Genomic DNA, 17,903 nt, shown 5'->3' with positions numbered 1-17,903 from the left:
AGGCAGCGGCTGTAATCCAACACCCAGAGTATCAGACCTGCAGCTCTCATGCGACTCGTGCCTCCTTTCACAAGACTAAAGAGCACCTGTTAACAGTAACAGGTGCTGCTGCTTGGACTGCAGTTGATGTCAGTTTGTGGGTGGGTTTCAGTATTTTTTTTAATTTCACATTGTAACACTGCAAAATGTAAGGACTTTCTTCATTTGAGCATTATTTCGTCCAAATATCAGGATGAACTGTGTCCTGGCAAACTGCGAGGATCTTGATTTGATTGTCTTTTTGTTAAGGATCTCTACGCCTACAACAGAGAGTTTACTGTGTACAGCTTGTTCTACATTTAGTGTCAGGTTTGAGACAGAACAAACACTGATCAGCTATTATGTTATCCAATAACATACTTAGAAAAACTGGTATAAATGATGTCCTGTTTTAGAAAAGTGTTTTCTGAAGCATCAGCAATGCAAGTTTTAATTGTTTTGGATGGCTAAGAAGCCATTTTTTGCAGTATGAGCCAGAGTGTGATACCAAATACATCTCCAGTTCTAGATGGCTCCAACTACACTACAGTGTGAATGTGGGACCAACACTTAAATTGATGTGCTTTAAATATAAAAGTTCAAATCTGATTAACTGTAACTTTCCACAATTTCTAGTCTCACTAATCAACACGTTTAAATTAAGGATGTTGATGGGCACATGTGTTCATGTAGTTGTGATTTACCTGGAGACGCAGCCTGGTAGGTGATTTTTCCATCCGTGCGCTCGGGGACTGCAGTGTGACAGATGGCCATCATGGTCATGAACTCCATGATGACAGAAGCTGTAGGCTGCAGGAAGAGGAAAGGGCACTTTGACTTTTAATGTTCTTTAATAAAACATAACAAAGCACAAACAAAACAACCGGTGGGGGCCTAACGTTACTGCAGAAAGGACATTTAAAGGACATTGGATCCGCCTGCAGGATCATTAAATCTGTGCACTTATGTGACACACGCAAACAGAACAGAAAACATCTATTCATGAGTGTTCACAGATTTATTTCAGAACATTCCACAAGGTTTTCTTCTAAAGTCAAACATTTTGTAAATTGAATTAATAATTTATCAAACTAATTTCCGGATAATGTAAATCATGTGGGAACGAACAACCTTGAACAGAAATTCAAATCATCCAGTGCAACAAGTAGGCGATGAATAAAACATGAAACATTATTTGGAGATACTTTTTGTACCAAAAACATTTAACATTTTCTTGCACAAACTTATTGTTTTTTCCAACCATTAACACGTTTTCTACAAAACTGGGCTCTAACTACACCTGAATTCGTTTTTTAGATCACAAGTGTCTTCGGTATGAAACCGTCAGGTTCAGCCAGACTAACGGATGCTGGTAACGAGCCAGTAGGATCCAACAGAACTCGACAGCTGCTGAAGCATTTACTCGTGTGTGATCATACAACACAAAGTGGTGGAAAAAAAGCTTTAACCTACATACTGAGGGCATTCTACGGTAATGAGGGGAAACGTATGACTAACTAGCCATGGGGTTCACTCGGACAGGCATCTGCTGAGGCTCCTGTCTGAGACCTCAGGACCACCAGCTCCATTCTCCAGCTGAGGCCGGGATCAGCAGCCTGCAGGGCTACGACAGGCCGGAATCACACGGTACAGCAGCAGTGTGGATTGTAGACTGGATTGCCAACGATAGATCAATAGCAGACTTACTTGCATCACTAACAACAACATAAGAAGCAACCAATAATAAACAAAGCTGCCTTGGAAAGATTCTCAAGTAACAGAGAGAAACACTCCCCCTTTTTTATGCAACAAAACCAGTACACACAGACACAGTGTTATTAGATTTGCTCTTCCAGTCGGCCATGGCTACTCTGATGAGAGATCTTGAACAGGAAACAAAGGAGCTCGGAGAGAGAGCGCGAATCAAAGAGCGTCTCTTAAATCAAAGTACACAGAGTCTATTACAGTCCAGGTGGCTGAGACAGCCCCCTCTGCCTCCAAGCAGCATGCTAATCTGGCTGGGCTTGACAGTTATCCTCTGAAGGACATGTGTGTTTGTGTCTGTAGACATATTTAGAGATACCCACATTTGGCCGTTCCTCACCTCTTCACGGAGCTGTCTGAGTTTTAAACTTGGCTTTAGGGATATGGATATTGGTTAAACTGACAGTACAGAATGAGATTCAGTATCTAATTTAAAACATTGGAGGCCTTAGCTCATTGGCTGGGAATCTAATGGAGGTGAAAAACAGAGTTTTTTATACGGTAATGTAAAATAAATGTTTTCATATCTACAAATATAAATGCATAACATACCGATACTGAAGGTTACATTTTGGCAAAATGTATTAATCCGTGTGGCTCTACTAATTAATACGATTTAAAAGATGCTTATAGGCAAGGCACTGACATTTTGTAATAAAGCAGCTCTCATACAGAAAGTATATTCAAGGTGCTAAAAGGAACTTGTTATGCCTTTGAACAAAACCAAATAAATTGCATCCCCTGATTCTTGTTTGCCAAGTCAGACAAACATGTGTGTGCGATCCCTGGTGATGGTAACAGCCATGTTACAAGCTGTGCTCTGATGGCACAATCAGATGTGACAGCTAATGCCGTGCTGCTAGCTATCACCCCCACTGACTCCTGGGTAATCAGTGTCACAGCAACAGTGACAGACGCTCATCACTTCAGACGTGGCCAGTGTGGTTAAAGTTGAGGGGTCAAGAGAAAATAAAGCAAAGAGAGAGTTAGCGAGCGAGCGGGCGAGCAAACAAACACCCACAGAGGCTGAGGCTCTGAGGGCAGAGAACATGTCCGGTGACTCAAGAGAACACGAAAAGCACCGAAGGGGATGATTATTTTCGTCAGTGCTGTTAATTCCCGTCCCCTGTGGTCGGCCATCCCCTCAATATTGTATCAACACTACTCCGACCTACCAACAGCCTGTAGCCGTGCAAAACTGCTGTCGATGACAAGGATTAGTAACATTCAAGTTAGAGACGCTCTGATGGCCCAGGGACAACGGGTTTGAACTGTGAGAAAACAGGTGTTAAACAAAAAATGAATCACCTTGCTCTTTTAGATTTAAAAGAAAGGACGAGAACCCTCAAGCCCATTAATCAACGTGTTATATTTAGTCTCTTCTATCCATATAAAAACTGAAGGGTAAAATAGATCCTGATATGAGCCTTTCACAGACGTATCTCTATTTCAATTTGCTAATATGCTCCGATATATAAACTTATTTTACTGTGTAAACAACACAAAAAAGTAAATGTTTGTGTTTACATTAACATGTTTACATTCATGTGATAAGTATTTGTTATTTTCCTTAATCCAAGTTGTATATATTTGGTTGTATTTGCGTTTGTTTATAGATATCTATTATAAAGTGTATGGTTAAACTGTAAAACATCAAACTTTAATTACATTTCTTGGTCATAAGAGTAATAACAACATCTTAGGAATCACTGCAAAATTATTACCTGTTTGTATCTGACAGTATCTGTATTGAAAATGTTTTAATTCCTATATTTTTAACCCCTTTCTTATAAAGGGAATAAGGTGACTGTATGAATCAGAGAGCTGACAGAACAAGGCAAAGCATTACTGCGACTACAGCCCGACGGATTCATCATGAGCAGAATCCCCGCAGAGACATAGAGAGACTGTGGTTTCTAAACAGCAGTCGGCCATGAACAATAATTAGCGGTGTGGGCGAGGCTATCAACATGATGCTAAAGAAGATCCCAGACAAACTCAATGTGTGGAGAGACTGGGCTGTCACAATAAAGCAAACATCACAGTGAGATTACTGCTTTCCCATGAGCGGTGCAAATGCTGGTAATTAGATGTGACATTCTGCCTCCCCCACACTGACCTGCAGCTGAGGTACTCAACCAGCCAATCAATCACCCACTTTATTAATACAGGTGACCCATAATGCTCCCGCTGACATCTTGTGACTGATGCCGAATGCACGTGCTGAGTTCCAATGTTGACACAGAGGCACTATTTTTAATTACTTATATTTTCGTCAGTTTTCATTTTCACAAGTTCAAACTATTGTAATTACTGTACAGCAGCATACTTCTCCATAGTGGATAATCCAATTCGTAGATGTTTATCAAGTCAGAAGAGACTAATTAGGTATTTGTTTGCCTGCCTGTGTTTACATGTCTAGTGAAGAAACACTAATCCACCTGCTCAGCATGATGTTATATTAATCAAACTATTATTAAAGTGGCTGTGGCTGAGGCAAAATAGTGGGTCGTCCGCAATAAGAATGTCGGTGGATCGATCATCATCTCCTCAGATTCACAAGCCATGAAAAGTCACCTATTTTTCACTTTTATCAAAAACACAACATACGAACCAACACACGACTACAACACATTGCAGAGATCCAGTAAAAATGGAATTATACAACCACACACATTGAGCTCGTCCCTAAACAGCAGCCGTCACTGCAGGCAAGCGGCGGGGAACCCTGACATTACTTACGTGATTACTTTGGAGGTTTTCCAGTAGACTCGAGTCATTAAATCCAGCCTCCTCTGACGACTGTGTGCTGTGACTGGAAAGAGGAGACAAAGGAGTCAAAATAAGAGGATGGAGGAGTCGATAACATCACTGACGGTGCTGACAGCCGACTAGAACGTGTTGTTGTGACTGTAGATAAGACTAATTTGCAACACTATCAGAGAACATTGTGACAGGAGTTTAAATAAAAGTACAACTGTGAAGCAGCATCTGACAGATTTCCAAATACAAAATAAAGCAGCTTAAAAGTATCTCTCAAGCACCAACAGCAAAAATAAAAAACCTCTTGAAGTCTGCATTGAAAACTTTATGTCTTGTAATACTCTGTGTGTTACTCTGCAGTCTAGCAGAGGACTTAAATGTGGGTTGTGATGACACACAGCATTCCAGCAAAAACCTAAAGATAAATTCATTGAGTTACAATTTGTCTGGTTTAACCAAATTAACAAAATGCACCACAAAAAAGTGCACATTCTTATTGTTCAGAGCCCAATATGATGTCTTCAAAGTCACCAAAGCATGATAGTTATTAAACGCACTGTACTTGACATAAAGTTGAAAATTATCAAAAATAACTAAGATAAAATTTCAATTTAAATTATCTTTTCAACAAACTGATAAAATAACTGAAGAACCAGATGAATTGACTTTGCAGTGAGACTGAACAGACCAGGTCTTACAAAAGTATTCACAGAGCCATGCTGTGTGCCAATAGTATTGATGTTTGTTGAGAAAAGTATCAACCGCAATGCAGACAGGGTGAAAATGCAGCAACCCCCCCCCCCCCCCACAACTTGACATTATTTCACTGAGCACAAAAGAACCCACTCATTCAATTTCTCCTTTCCACGTCATATTCACCTCTGTCATCTCCATAAATTATAAATTATGCTGCCCTTTGCGTTAGAAATCAAACAATACAAGAGAAATGCTTACAGGGACTAAACAGACCATGTAATTCAAAGAAAGCCCTTAATAAATTACAGGAAACACATTTAGTCTCTCGCACTTACATACTTCCAGAAATGACATTTGTTAATGGCAAGATGCAAAATAATAAATATCTTAAATTCCACCAGGAACATAACAAAAGAAAACACGTCATGCTGAACTGTAAAAAAAAAGAAAAAATCCCACTAGATTGAAGAGAGCAGCTTCTAATTGATAAAAGATAAGGATGTGATTTTATCTCAGACAGTGGCTTAGGCCAGTGATTTTCTATGTAGCCACCAGCTGCTCACTGGCTCCCCAGCGGAGATCGATTCATGATTCTGTGATAAATAGAGTCCTATAGATCAGGTGGACAGCAGCTTTGTCAGTGGCACCAGGGCTTGATAGAAATGTTACCGAGGATGCCATTAGCAGGAATTAAGTCTTTCTAATCCCACAGGATACACTGTTCAGGAGGCCGAGAGCCGAGCAGCCAGCCGGCCGGTAATACCTCAATCTACTGCGCGGCAAATAGAGGTTTGGGAGGCAAGGAAATATTGGGAAAAAGACAGCGGTGCAATTAAAAACCCAGGGCTGGAATCGATATTGTGTTCCACGACATACACTGGAGGTGAGAGGAATTTATCACACTCAAGAGGCTCTATTAAAATATGTCAGGGGAGGATTGGAAAACAAAGTCTTCATTTCTAAATGCTCCACAAGCCTAAACACTAAGGAGGACAGATAGCTTTGTTCCCATCATAGATGGTGGATAAATCTATAGAGGCGTTTTTCTCTATGCAACCTGTATGACCACACCCTTTTTCTTCAGATCTAAGCTACTCCTCTATTCCAGTATTCATATGTCAAATGCAAACCTGCAAAATTCTGCAGCAAAGATCAAATTGCAAAGAAGATCTATGGAGTCATTATTACACGTAGTAATCCCGATACAGCAAAGAGCCAGATTGTCTTCTCTCTTGCAGTGGTGGATTTCTGAGGCATGAGGCCGGGAGTGGAGGACAGACAATAAATGATTATCTGCCAGCACACACAGGTCCTGTCACTATGGGAACAAGGGCGCTGGCTGTTCACAGTCAATACCCGGGGACCGCTTCAAGATCAAACGTATGGCACACCATGTTGCTCGGTTAGGAGGAGGAAGAAACACATTTACAACTGACCTGTGTGAAGCTGAGGAAAGGTTTTCTCATTTTTGACCCTGGACTGGGATAAGCTTTGATTTACATTGAACTCTATTTACAGGTTCTTCTCATGGTGTTCCTTAATATTTCACATTTTAACTCTAACAATTCAACATATTTCCAGTAACAGATCTGTGAAATGGTAGCTCCACATCTATCTCCACCCAACCCTCTGACACAACTCATAAAACAAACCTCTGATCGCTTTCTATTTTGTTAGCTAGTGTACACTACACAGTGGAAAGAGGCAATATAGGAGTAATTCAGGTAGACGTGCTCAAACCAGAAACTGACTCTATATTTATAACATTACCAAACAGCTGTGTTGCTAATGTAGATCAACCTTGGTGCTGATGAAAAGCTTTAACTTTGCAACCTTAGCTATTTTGGCTTGCAAATAAACCTTGATTGTCTGAATTATTATTTGAAACCTGAAATTCCGAGGTAGAGATATTCCACTTGTTCAAGGTATTTTTTGTATCATATAAACAAAACAAAAAACATGTGGACATTTTTAACCTAGTTAACATTGAAAGGAGTTTTTAAAAGAAAATAAAAGAATAAGACTGATTTTTGTTTTCTATCGATCAAACGACACAGCATACTTTTTTTATTTGTACCTGGATCTTTCACCTATTTAGTGTACGAGTTAAGCCTCTAACTCGGTAGAAACATGCTTTCATTGAGGTAGATCATTTCTTTCAGAGCAGCAAGGTTCAACAATATGGCACAATGGGCATTATCAAACAGGCCCCAATGCCTCATGCAAAATTGAAGAGACACGCCCATGCTGTTCCTGCGTATCTCAACACTACAGCAGATGGATCTAAGAAGTAGGACTGTGAGAGTGTGAGTGTGTTGCATGCACACAGAGAATAAGAGTGTGCATCTCCAAAGTCAGTTTGATGTTAACTGGAGAAGAAGGAGGATGTGCTGCAGAGCTTCAGCCTTTACACAACACACAGTGAACACTAGAAAGCTCGGTCTAGTATTCCTGCTAAATGTAGGAGGTTTAACAAATCAATAGTAACTCTTTCACGATCCTGGAACATTTGTTTGAGACCCTTCGATCACACACGGAATCACGAGCCAAAGTAACATACAACACATCCCAAGAGCACTGAACATAGAAAGAAAAATCACAGCGAACATATATTGAAATATTGTGTTGAAAGTCACGATTTCCACAAGGCAAGGCAGCACTACACCACAAAAACTGAGAGCGAAGGAAAACAACATCAACCACAACTTCACAACCGGTCATCTTACCAGTCGTCCTCCGCAAAACTACCCTCCTCTGCCTCAGGGACGTGACTGTAAGAGCGAAGGGTGGAGAACAAAAAATCATCTTGTTGACAGAGTCGACCATTAACATGTGGTGGGATTGTGTGGGTGCCGGGATCTTAGTAAAGATGAGGACAGTTTATGAGGAGTATGACAGCCAGTAGGGATTGCAGCTGAGGTGCAGGGGTTAGTTTGACAGCAGTGATAAGAGATATTATGCACTAACAAAACAATAAATACGTTTGAAAGTGTGTTTTGATAAAATGAAGATATTACAATGAGGCCATTTTGCCAAAAATCTTTCAGGAGAACATGAGAGAGCTGTAACAACTGGATCCAATATACACAGACCTACACTACAGTAAACCAATCACCAATGCAAATTTGTGCTACCAAAATAAATTACATGTTTTTGTGAATGTTGTCACTCAAGGACATCTAAGAAATATGGTTTTATTCCTATCTTAGCAAATAACACCCAGGAGGATTCTGGGAGCTTCTCTGACCTGCAAAATATCTCTGTTTGAGAGTTGGACTCCAATCCAGTGGAATTAATGAGTGTCTGCACCCTTGGGGTTGGCTTTATTAATTACAGCCGCACTTAATTTGTGGCAAGGTGTGTGTGTGTGTGTGTGTGTGTGTGTGTGTGAGCACCAAATTACAAGTCTCAGCACACACAATGTTCTATCCACTTGCATGTGCTTCATTTCTACAAAAAAAATAGTTTGTTTTTACTCAAATAATCAAGAATACCCAGATACATCTGAAGCAGAGGTACTCAATTAAAAATGTGTCGTGCTGGAAAAAGGATTTCAGTATATTATTCCAGAAGTAAAGGCATGTTACCAACAGAGAATTTATAGCATAATTACTAAAATATCTGCCTGAAAACTACATCAATAAAAGAACAGTTGACAGCTGAATACCACCAGAGCAGATGTGTGGTAGGAAATGAAAAGGAAGTAGCAGCCATCAAACAGATTGCAGCTGTTCTAGAGTTGGACAGATATGATGATGTGTTTATATAACTAAATAAACAGCACATCTTTTTTTTTTAAACTAAATTAACTTATAATTCAAGCACCATCAATTCTGTCTTTCAGCACTTTCTGCCATCCCTACATTTGGCACTCAGCCAAGACCACTGGTTCCTACGAATGTATTATGTTAGTCTTTACAAATAGGCTAAGAAAATATATAGGTTCTACATGGAACAGCTGAACAGCTGGGTGCTCCAGCTTATACAAGATTCAAGTCCAACAGGAGTAGAACGTTCTTCTGCTGGGGAGTATTTTGAAGGTAGTCATCAGAAAACTGCAATTTTCAATTTGTGAACAAATATGCGAAGCCGCAGCTGTGATAAATTTATGACATATTTGAAATGCAGGGTCTAATTACAACTACTTCAAAATATCAGGATACATTCTACCATGTGAATAAATTGAGCAGACTACAGTACTATTATAGTTGGCCTTGTAATTGTCTGTGAAATTATAAACACAGAACAATATTTGTACTGTAAACAGCTTCTGAAAGTTAACCTCCTGTTTCTTATTTTATGAGGAAGAAAACGAAGAAGCTCTAGCTCATTAGAACTTGTATTTTTTCCTTCTGCTATGAAATATTCATACATATTAATAAATCAATTGCATAAGAGGGAGTCCTGGTTTCAAAGAATCAAAGGGAGACAAAAAGCCTGATGTCTAACTTCAATCTAAGCAGAGAGGAGAGTGTGTGACCAGAAGGCTTGACCCAAATACTGTCAAATAAAAAACACACAAAACAAATTAACAACTTAACAACAAAAACGATGCCATTTGCCTTATAAAAATACCTCTCTGTGAAACTAACAGGTCTTCCGCAGCATGTACAGTTTATATCACTACTTGAAGTGACTTTATATTTTTGACAAGGGAACAACAGTCAAAAGTTTTCATTCTGCAATCGCAGCATAATGATAGCTTTGGTACAGAGAACTCTACTTTTGTCCTTCAGTCTGCACTTCATCAATCAGCTTTTAATTGAATCCTAATGGGATTAATCATGTACTGTCACACCTGCACTTGCTCTGGTTCTGCACAGATACTCTGCTCTCCCACTTGATTTGCATCCAACGAGGCTAATTATCTGTGCACTAAAATGAAACTAGAGTATTTTCACAGGAAGAAAACATTAAGGGCTGATTTTTTTTAAATGTGAAAAAGCATTTGTTAGTGGAGGTGAGGGAAATAATCAAATGTTTGTGTGTCCTCAAAGACGAGACTAATATTATTTTTCCAACTCATATCAACATATTGTCAAGCTCTGCAACCTCTGCTGAGGAAAAACTGAAATGCACTGTCAACGTCTTCAACTTGAAAAAACGATGGACGAAAGGCTGTGAAGGAGAGAAGAAGTGCCTTTGCTAGCAAATGTCTGTCCGCCTTTTATTTATAGTTTATGTTGAGACGAGCACTGATGCAGCTGCTAATGAGAAGGCGAGGGAAGAGGGAGAAACGCCAGATGTACCATGATGCAGAGTCTGTATTTAATGAAGGTGATGGGGGAGGCAAAGGTACAGGGTGCAAAGGGGGAGGGGCAGAGAATATTAAATATGGGGAGGGAACAGGAACTCACCCATAGGCCACGCCTGCAATGGTGCACTTCTTGAACTGCATGACATTGCAGGTCAGCGTCCCTGTCTTGTCAGAGAAGATGTACTTCACCTGTGTGTGTAGAGCGGGACAGATTAACACTGAGATCACAGGTATACACAGTTTGATAGATCGGGGAGTTACCAGAATATATGGGTGAATTAAGAAACACATTGGTTACCTGGCCTAATTCTTCATTCAGATTTGATGTGCGAGCCATGGCAGGTGTGTTTGTGGGCTCATAGAGCATATCAGTGTCCTGAAAGCAATCACAAGAGGTTTAGTGTCACTTCCCTCAAGAAACAACATTTCTGGTTGCAATAACACTTCTTCATTTAAGTAAACTTCATACCAGACCAAGCAAAACACATTACAACAAAAACAAAACAGCAAAAACAAACCCTTCTAAGCTGCATCGCAATTTCCCCCCTCCAATAACAAACAAACCCGATAAAAAAGGCTGCAGAGGCTGAAAGAAGAGGGACCAGCTGAGAAATGCCCTAAATGTTGCTAAAAATTCCTCGCTAAGATTTTCACTTAAAGTTTAATGAATGAACGGGGCTCAGAATAACTTCAGGCTAAAAAGAAAGTGTACAATTCCTCAGCTGAGATAGTCAGAGGGGTTGACCTAGTTGCAATGGATAAAAGAGAACAATATTCTGACGGCTTCCTGATATACTTTGTCCTTCAGGTTTCATGTATGTTTAGAATTCACTGGTGAATTCAGATGGTGACCATGTTATTGCTGCAGCATCTATTCATTTTGACATCCGGACCTTAAACTAATTTCTGGCCACCTGATGGCAAAGTAACAAGCTGTTAACGTAACATTGGGATGTAATAAATGTAATTTAGAGAATTTAGAAGCAATCAGTGGCTTTTTAGGATAGTAAGCAAACAAAGAGCAACTAATATTAATTTAGATTAATGTCGACCTGACAAAGTAAAGTTCATTAATAAAACTTCTCTTTGCTTGGTTTTGGCCTCTACCAGTTCCTAAAGAAAACATCCGTCTGATGAATGATGCAAAGTTTTCATAATTAAGATGGTTACTTTAGTTTGGTGCTAAGCGGATAGCACATATTAATGAGAGGGGCAGGAGTGAATCAAAAGATATGACAATCTGTGCTACCATTCAATCCATTGATAATATAATTCCTTTGAATGCTGACTAATGCATTGGAACTGTCACAGGTGCGCTAGTGCATCCATCTTAAATTTAAAGTTTAGTTCAGACTTCAACTCACCCAGTTGATGAAAAAGGCCTGGATGAACTTGATGACCTCCAGTGTGACCAGGAGACTGATGGGGATCAGGTTGTTGAACAGGATGATGAAGGTGAGAAAGTTCAGGCCAAAGTTAGCCGCCCCACCATCTATCAGGGACGAGTTTTGGACAGAGGGGATTGATACACAGGAGACTCATCAATGATGGTTCATCAATATCGGTTAGTTTCAATGCAAATGCCCAAAGCTACTTTCAGCCAATGACCAACATTATCCCAATGCAGAGGAAGGTTTTTGGGCTAACGTTGTGCATTAGCTGGAATTAACTTTTTCTTCCAGCCAACCTCATCCCGCACTGATTAGCAGTCCAATTTAATGTCCCAAAGATTCAAAGTTGCGAACAGGGACTGAAGTATCTCAAATGTCATTAGTGTCACAGCAGCAGCCTTGGCATCCAGCATGATCCAGGCAATGAATTCCACAAAGCACTATGCAAAATGATGCTGGTCCCCAAAAAGCCCCAAACAATTGGAAATGATCAACATGTAACCCCACTGACACCAAACATGAAAACAGGAGGGATGTGATTTACCTTTCCTCAGCTTGCAGGAGGTGCAAATGCTACTTTCCTCAACCCAAGCCTTGAGCTTATCATTGCAGTTGAAATGGCGAGCCCTACCCCATGACAGAACGATTTGCAAAACAAAAAAACTGGACGGCATAAAGAAAGTGGCAGAATGGAAGCTACTTCTACAACAACACAGAGGAGGGAACTCTTTTTTTTTTTTTAAGATGTTGGGAGGAAGACAAACGTACTGGATGCTCTCAAGACAAAGGAGGGAGAGTCAGTCCAAGGCACATTCTCAACCAACAAGTAGTGGAAAAGAGTAGGTGGATTATGCCAGCAGATCAGTTTGGGTGTTAATGAGGATCACTACATCACCTGATTTCACTCATTACTAGGGGACGGCTTGTTATGTGGCGTTATGCGAGAATTATTGTCAGATGAGAGGGTGAAATTGTGCTGGGTCAAGCGAGTCATAAAAAATAAAAAAAGGAATCTCAAATGAGAGCAAACCAGGACATGCACAAAGCACACAAGTACAGATGTACACCTGTTGTCTTATGTGTGTGTCACTGCAATGTAACAGCAAGAGTCCATGGAGCTATCAAGCAAATTAATAACAGTTTATCAAGCTGTTGCAGGACATGGACTGTTCTTATGTTTTAATAAGTGAACAGCACGGAGGCCAAATCCAGCTTAAAGCAGAAGTGGAAAGAGAAAGTCAGCATGCTGCCAGTATAGTTTATAGTCAGCATAAATTCAATGATATGGAGAATACTGCACAACTACCTACAAAAACTAGCCGTGGTAATTGAATAAATTGTCGTAGGGGTGATTTCTTTTATCTCTCAATCTGCATGAAATTAAGTTGGAACAATATATGGTCTTCATGCCAGCTATGAGCAGTGTCTGCATTTTACAAGGGATCAAAGTCAAATGAATCATTCACCAGGCATGCATGATAGCAGGCTTCTGTGACATGTGAGCCTGTGTGGTGGTGTAACGTTGATGCTTCTGCTCCTGTCAGCATTTATCGTCCAAATGCAGGTTTGAGAGTGACTTTAAGAAAATTTAGGAACTAAATGTGGCATCATTGAATCGGATGTTTAAGATTTGACAATCTCCCCACCTCTCTCTTTTGTCACAGGTTGGATAATATGCGCTAGACAGAGTCTCAACAGCTCCTTATGGAAGTACAGTCAGTCTCAAGATGGACACCTGCTTTATGACTTGCACTCCCCTCGTCAGTGTAATGTCGGTGAGGTTTTAGATGTGGGATTCAGTGCCACTGAGGACGACATTTCAAACCCTTGCAATAACCAATAGAAGCCAATACAACATCTAATATCTGAGGGGTAGTGTAAGTCGTAATGCAGGCTTTAATTGACCAGGGCACAACCTCTCCTACACAGGCCTATCAGGGAACAGAGTAATGGCCAGAGTGTCACGATAATCACTTTGCATACCAGAATCAGAGCTTCATCACATCACATTGTCTGTTGCGGTAACTGAGCAGCCCGTGTTTGTTTTTTTGTATTATGTACTTATAAACCGTAATTAGAGTTACCGTCTATAGAGACTAAAAAAATACATGTAAAAAAAGAAACATGTTTTCTATATTCCCCGTCCCTCCCCTCTTTGTCTGTCCTTTTAAAAAATCCACACCAGGAGAGAAGGCAGCAGAGGCATTTACAAAATGTCAGCTCCTGCCCCTTGGGGTGCACCACATGTTGTGTTCAAGCAATAAACACATATCAGCCTCCTGCTTTGAAAACCTTCCTGAGTACGACCTTGTCTCCCTCGCAGTCAAAGTAAATGCTGCTACTCATTTGTTATAAAGAATGAGGGGGAAAAAAATAAGATGAGGGTCTGAAGCTTGGAAACTGCAAAGCGTTTAACGCGGCACAAAAAAAATGGAGGAAAAGTGAGACACTGTTTGCATCAGGCACTGAAAATAACTAGAAGAAGGTATAAGAGAGCTGGAGGGGAAAAACCTATTGTTGGATCCCTGGTATGTGCTTGTCCATGGCATGGGCCCATACAAAGTAGGGCAACCATATAGGGGGCGAGGGTAGGGGGCTTCATTTGCTTAGCAAAGGCAGAGCTTCAGTAAGGGGTTAGTAAGGGAGGGTCATTCACGGATGGCCAAGGCTTTTAAATGGTTGTTACCTGGAGCTGTTAAAAAAACGACAACAAAGAAAACAACAAAATCAAACAGAACATTAGAAAAGAACAAAAAAGTACAGCAGCGCAGTGATATTCAACCATTTCTTTTTCACTCATTCACAACACATCTAAGCATGTCACAGCTGTCTTGTCTCAGTTAACAGGGAATTAACCTATTCCCACATTGCCACATATTTCACTTGTAATGCGAAACATAGTTTAACTGAGGGGAAATAAAAATGACACGACACATACCAGCATTTACGAACTTAAAAAGATAAAGAAATAAGCTGATATGGACAAGTGAGACAAAGTATGCGGAATAAGAGGTGCAGCGTGGGCTGTTGGGACTCTTACAGTTGAGATCCATGTACCAGGCATCATTGCCATACTGGTACTTCCAGATGGTTTGGCCGATGGAGCAGATCAGAGAGATGGCGAGCAGCCAGCCAAACAGCACAAGGATCTGAAAGTTGGTGATGCGTTCCACGTTGGAGAGCTTCAGAGGAGGCCGAGTGGAATTCTGGGTAAACACATGAGCAGACAGTAGTGCTCTAAAAAATGAAGAAGTACGACCAATGATGCTTTTCTATTTCTGTGGCCTCGAAACAATGACAGGAGGAAATATGTTCAGAGTGACGGCGAAAACATCCTAAAAATATCAACTGATTGATACACATTTCTATAACTGCATATAATACACTCCATAATATAAAAACATGTTTACCTGCATGAGCTTTGTGTCATGTCCAGTGTAAACCACCACACCATGGATCCACTGGGTGTTCCTCAGCTGAGCTCCCCTCAGTAAGATCTGGTCTGGACTCAGTGGCATTGTGCTGTACAGGAACATCAATGGCATGAGTATATCTCACAAGAGGACGATAATAAACACTGACAATGTCTCTGGAAAGAAGTCTGTCTTTGGTTGACTGCGATGTCTGATGCATTTACATTTGTGGTAGATAGAGTCCAGGTTTCTAACTATCACCGTCTTGCCCTTTGAGGAATGTTGCGTCTCTTTAAATAAACATTTTTTCAGGGCACTTGTAGAGCAGGTCTAGCAAGTAACTGCTAGACCTGCTCTACAAGTGCCCTGAAAAAAGCCTCTGTTATGATTTGAACTTAAGCCATTATTTTTCTGGACAAGACAAAATGTACTTACTTATTTAAACTTTTCTTTTTTTACTTTTAACATCAGTTTAATACAAAACTTTCAATATCACCCTGAGTGTTTACTCAGGAGAGTTATATTGTTCCAAACTCAGTGGATTAACCTAAGAGCAGGCATACATCAAACCTCAAGTTCATAATTAAATATCACCGAAGCTGGTGCTTTGATTTATTCAGCAGGAAGATTCCATAATCCCTAAAATCTCATAATGCACCGAATGGCTGTGCTGCTGTCTAATGGGCTGTTGAGTTGTGAGGAGAAACAGAGAGCCAGGGATGGAGCTCAGCAGCAGAGCTAACCTGTGTCTGTCCAGCCGCATGTTTCCAACAAACTCATAGAGATGGCGGTTCGGGCTCTCGCACTCCATCCGTCCAGACAGACGCATCAGGCTGTCGATGTCCTTTATTTCTGCAGTCATTTGGAGACCCTGGGGAGGCAGTTACAACAACATGTGTTAATTTATTTGTGTTGCAAACCTGCAGAAGATTTCCTCTCAGTTCTTGTATTTAGAATTAAGAATGAAAAATGTATCACCTGTCTGATTTTAAGGTTTGTTTCTCCATCCAAGTTAGATGTTTCTATGTAGCACATTCCCTGTGGTTCACTGTGGTGGAGGGAAAGGATAGAGATACTTGGAATAGTATTACAACCTTTTAAGTCATCTAACCTCTGTTTTTCATCATCTTGACTAAAATTAAAAAAAAATACCGTCTAACACTAGCACAGAGGATTATTCCCCCAAAATAATTTGAATATGAAAAAGGGACTAAAACAGAACAACCGCATCACACCAGAGCAATGCAAGCAAAGATGCTGCATGCCAGCCTAAAGGCCACTCAGCAGCATAAAACTACATCAAAGTTTTACTATGTGGAAGTTGACCATTTAATGTTGGGTATGTCCTTGGGGCTGGCATGCCATCTTTGTTTAACGTTACCCCAGAGATTAACGGCTTTTAGAAATATACTGCAAAGGGACGGAGAGTGCAGAGAGAGAGCGAGGCGCTGGGGTGATGTGAGCAAGCAGGCATGCTGAGCACAACAATCACAGCAGACAAATGGGCCTCAGACAGACTCTGGGCACAGGGACAGAGAGTTAGAGCATGCTGGTGCTTAAGGTGAGCTGGGTTGCTGGTTAGCTACTCCTTCAATAGAGTGATTCATTCAAACGGAAAGCCAGTCCAAACACGCACACAGGGTGGAGAGGGAAATCAAAAAGAGATCTGGACACTGGAGCCCAACCACAATCTATTACAGAGGTTTGGATTCTGCCTCTATTAACTTCTGAATGAGAGTTGTGTTAAACTGAAAAGAGCAGATGTCTGCCAGGTATGGGGAAGGAAGTGGATTCGTAGAATTGGAAAATACTGCCTCAGTGCTCATTCTGCATAACTTAACTAAGTATATATGGTTCAAATAGCAGAAACAAGTCGTGGAATGTTAGCCAAACAATAATTCCAAGATGGGTTTCACCTTTTCATCTTGGGATGTGACTGCATGCAAATTGTCACATCAAATTAAATCGTGGCATTCCTGGTGCCGTACAAGCCATGCAAGGGCAGGGATATAGACACTATATTCACACCTAATAGCCAGCATCACTATGCTGTGATACTAAATGTATCCATTCACTTGCAGTGTTAGGAGGTTTCAGCCTCAGCAACATTGAAAAGAATCTATTATATAAGTTATGTTGTAAAACAAAGTTTAAGTCGATAAAATGACTGAATAAGATGCCAACAGTGTTGCAGCCAAACCACTAAGTAGCTGAACAGTAGATAAAACATGGTGTTCATTGACTGTGGCTCTTGCATATCTGCTCGTTGCCAGAATGATCACAGTATATCCCCAAGTGTGGAAAATAAATAATTTTGTGTTTGTGTCGGGAGTGACGAGTGAAGATCTAAGGATGTCTCGTCCCAGTCAGTACACATGGCCCCTGTCTCTCCCACCGCTGTTTCGTTGGTAATGTCGCTGGTTTGCTAACCTGGACGACAGAATGACGAGGTCAGCCGGGAGGTGATCCCCATTTGCAGCTCTGACCACTTCCCCAACAGCCACCTGATATTACCACACACCAGCAGGGGGCGAGAGAGAGAGAAGGTGTGGCAGTTCATCGCACAAGGGGCAAGGGAGGAGAGGCGACAGGGATGGAGAA

At 40.7% G+C, this 17,903-nt stretch overlaps 1 protein-coding gene across 4 annotated transcripts in view; it reads right to left on the bottom strand.

Moving 5' to 3' along the window:
• atp8a1 (ATPase phospholipid transporting 8A1) overlaps nucleotides 1–17,903 on the bottom strand; it is a 94,063-nt gene that overhangs the window by 47,598 nt on the left and 28,562 nt on the right. For 2 of the 4 annotated variants that reach the window (XR_009921688.1, XM_062393367.1), the window contains exons 7-17: nucleotides 17,733–17,806; nucleotides 16,281–16,350; nucleotides 16,046–16,173; nucleotides 15,300–15,411; nucleotides 14,930–15,095; nucleotides 11,863–11,990; nucleotides 10,797–10,874; nucleotides 10,599–10,687; nucleotides 7,968–8,012; nucleotides 4,525–4,597; nucleotides 723–828 (exon numbers count right to left, since the gene is read on the bottom strand). Coding sequence is in view for 3 of the 4 variants with exons in the window: in XM_062393367.1 (XP_062249351.1) it covers nucleotides 723–828; nucleotides 4,525–4,597; nucleotides 7,968–8,012; nucleotides 10,599–10,687; nucleotides 10,797–10,874; nucleotides 11,863–11,990; nucleotides 14,930–15,095; nucleotides 15,300–15,411; nucleotides 16,046–16,173; nucleotides 16,281–16,350; nucleotides 17,733–17,806 (1,069 nt within the window). In the remaining variant the exon portion in view is untranslated. The remainder of the gene's footprint in view (nucleotides 1–722; nucleotides 829–4,524; nucleotides 4,598–7,967; nucleotides 8,013–10,598; nucleotides 10,688–10,796; nucleotides 10,875–11,862; nucleotides 11,991–14,929; nucleotides 15,096–15,299; nucleotides 15,412–16,045; nucleotides 16,174–16,280; nucleotides 16,351–17,732; nucleotides 17,807–17,903) is intronic. The other 2 variants (XM_062393368.1, XM_062393369.1) reach the window with 2 other exon arrangements.

This window comes from Platichthys flesus, chromosome 8 (assembly GCF_949316205.1).
Source record: "Platichthys flesus chromosome 8, fPlaFle2.1, whole genome shotgun sequence".
Classification (NCBI taxonomy): Eukaryota; Metazoa; Chordata; class Actinopteri; order Pleuronectiformes; family Pleuronectidae; genus Platichthys; species Platichthys flesus.
The sequence above is the reverse complement of the archived record's forward strand: the minus strand, read 5'-3'. Positions and strand labels throughout refer to the sequence as shown.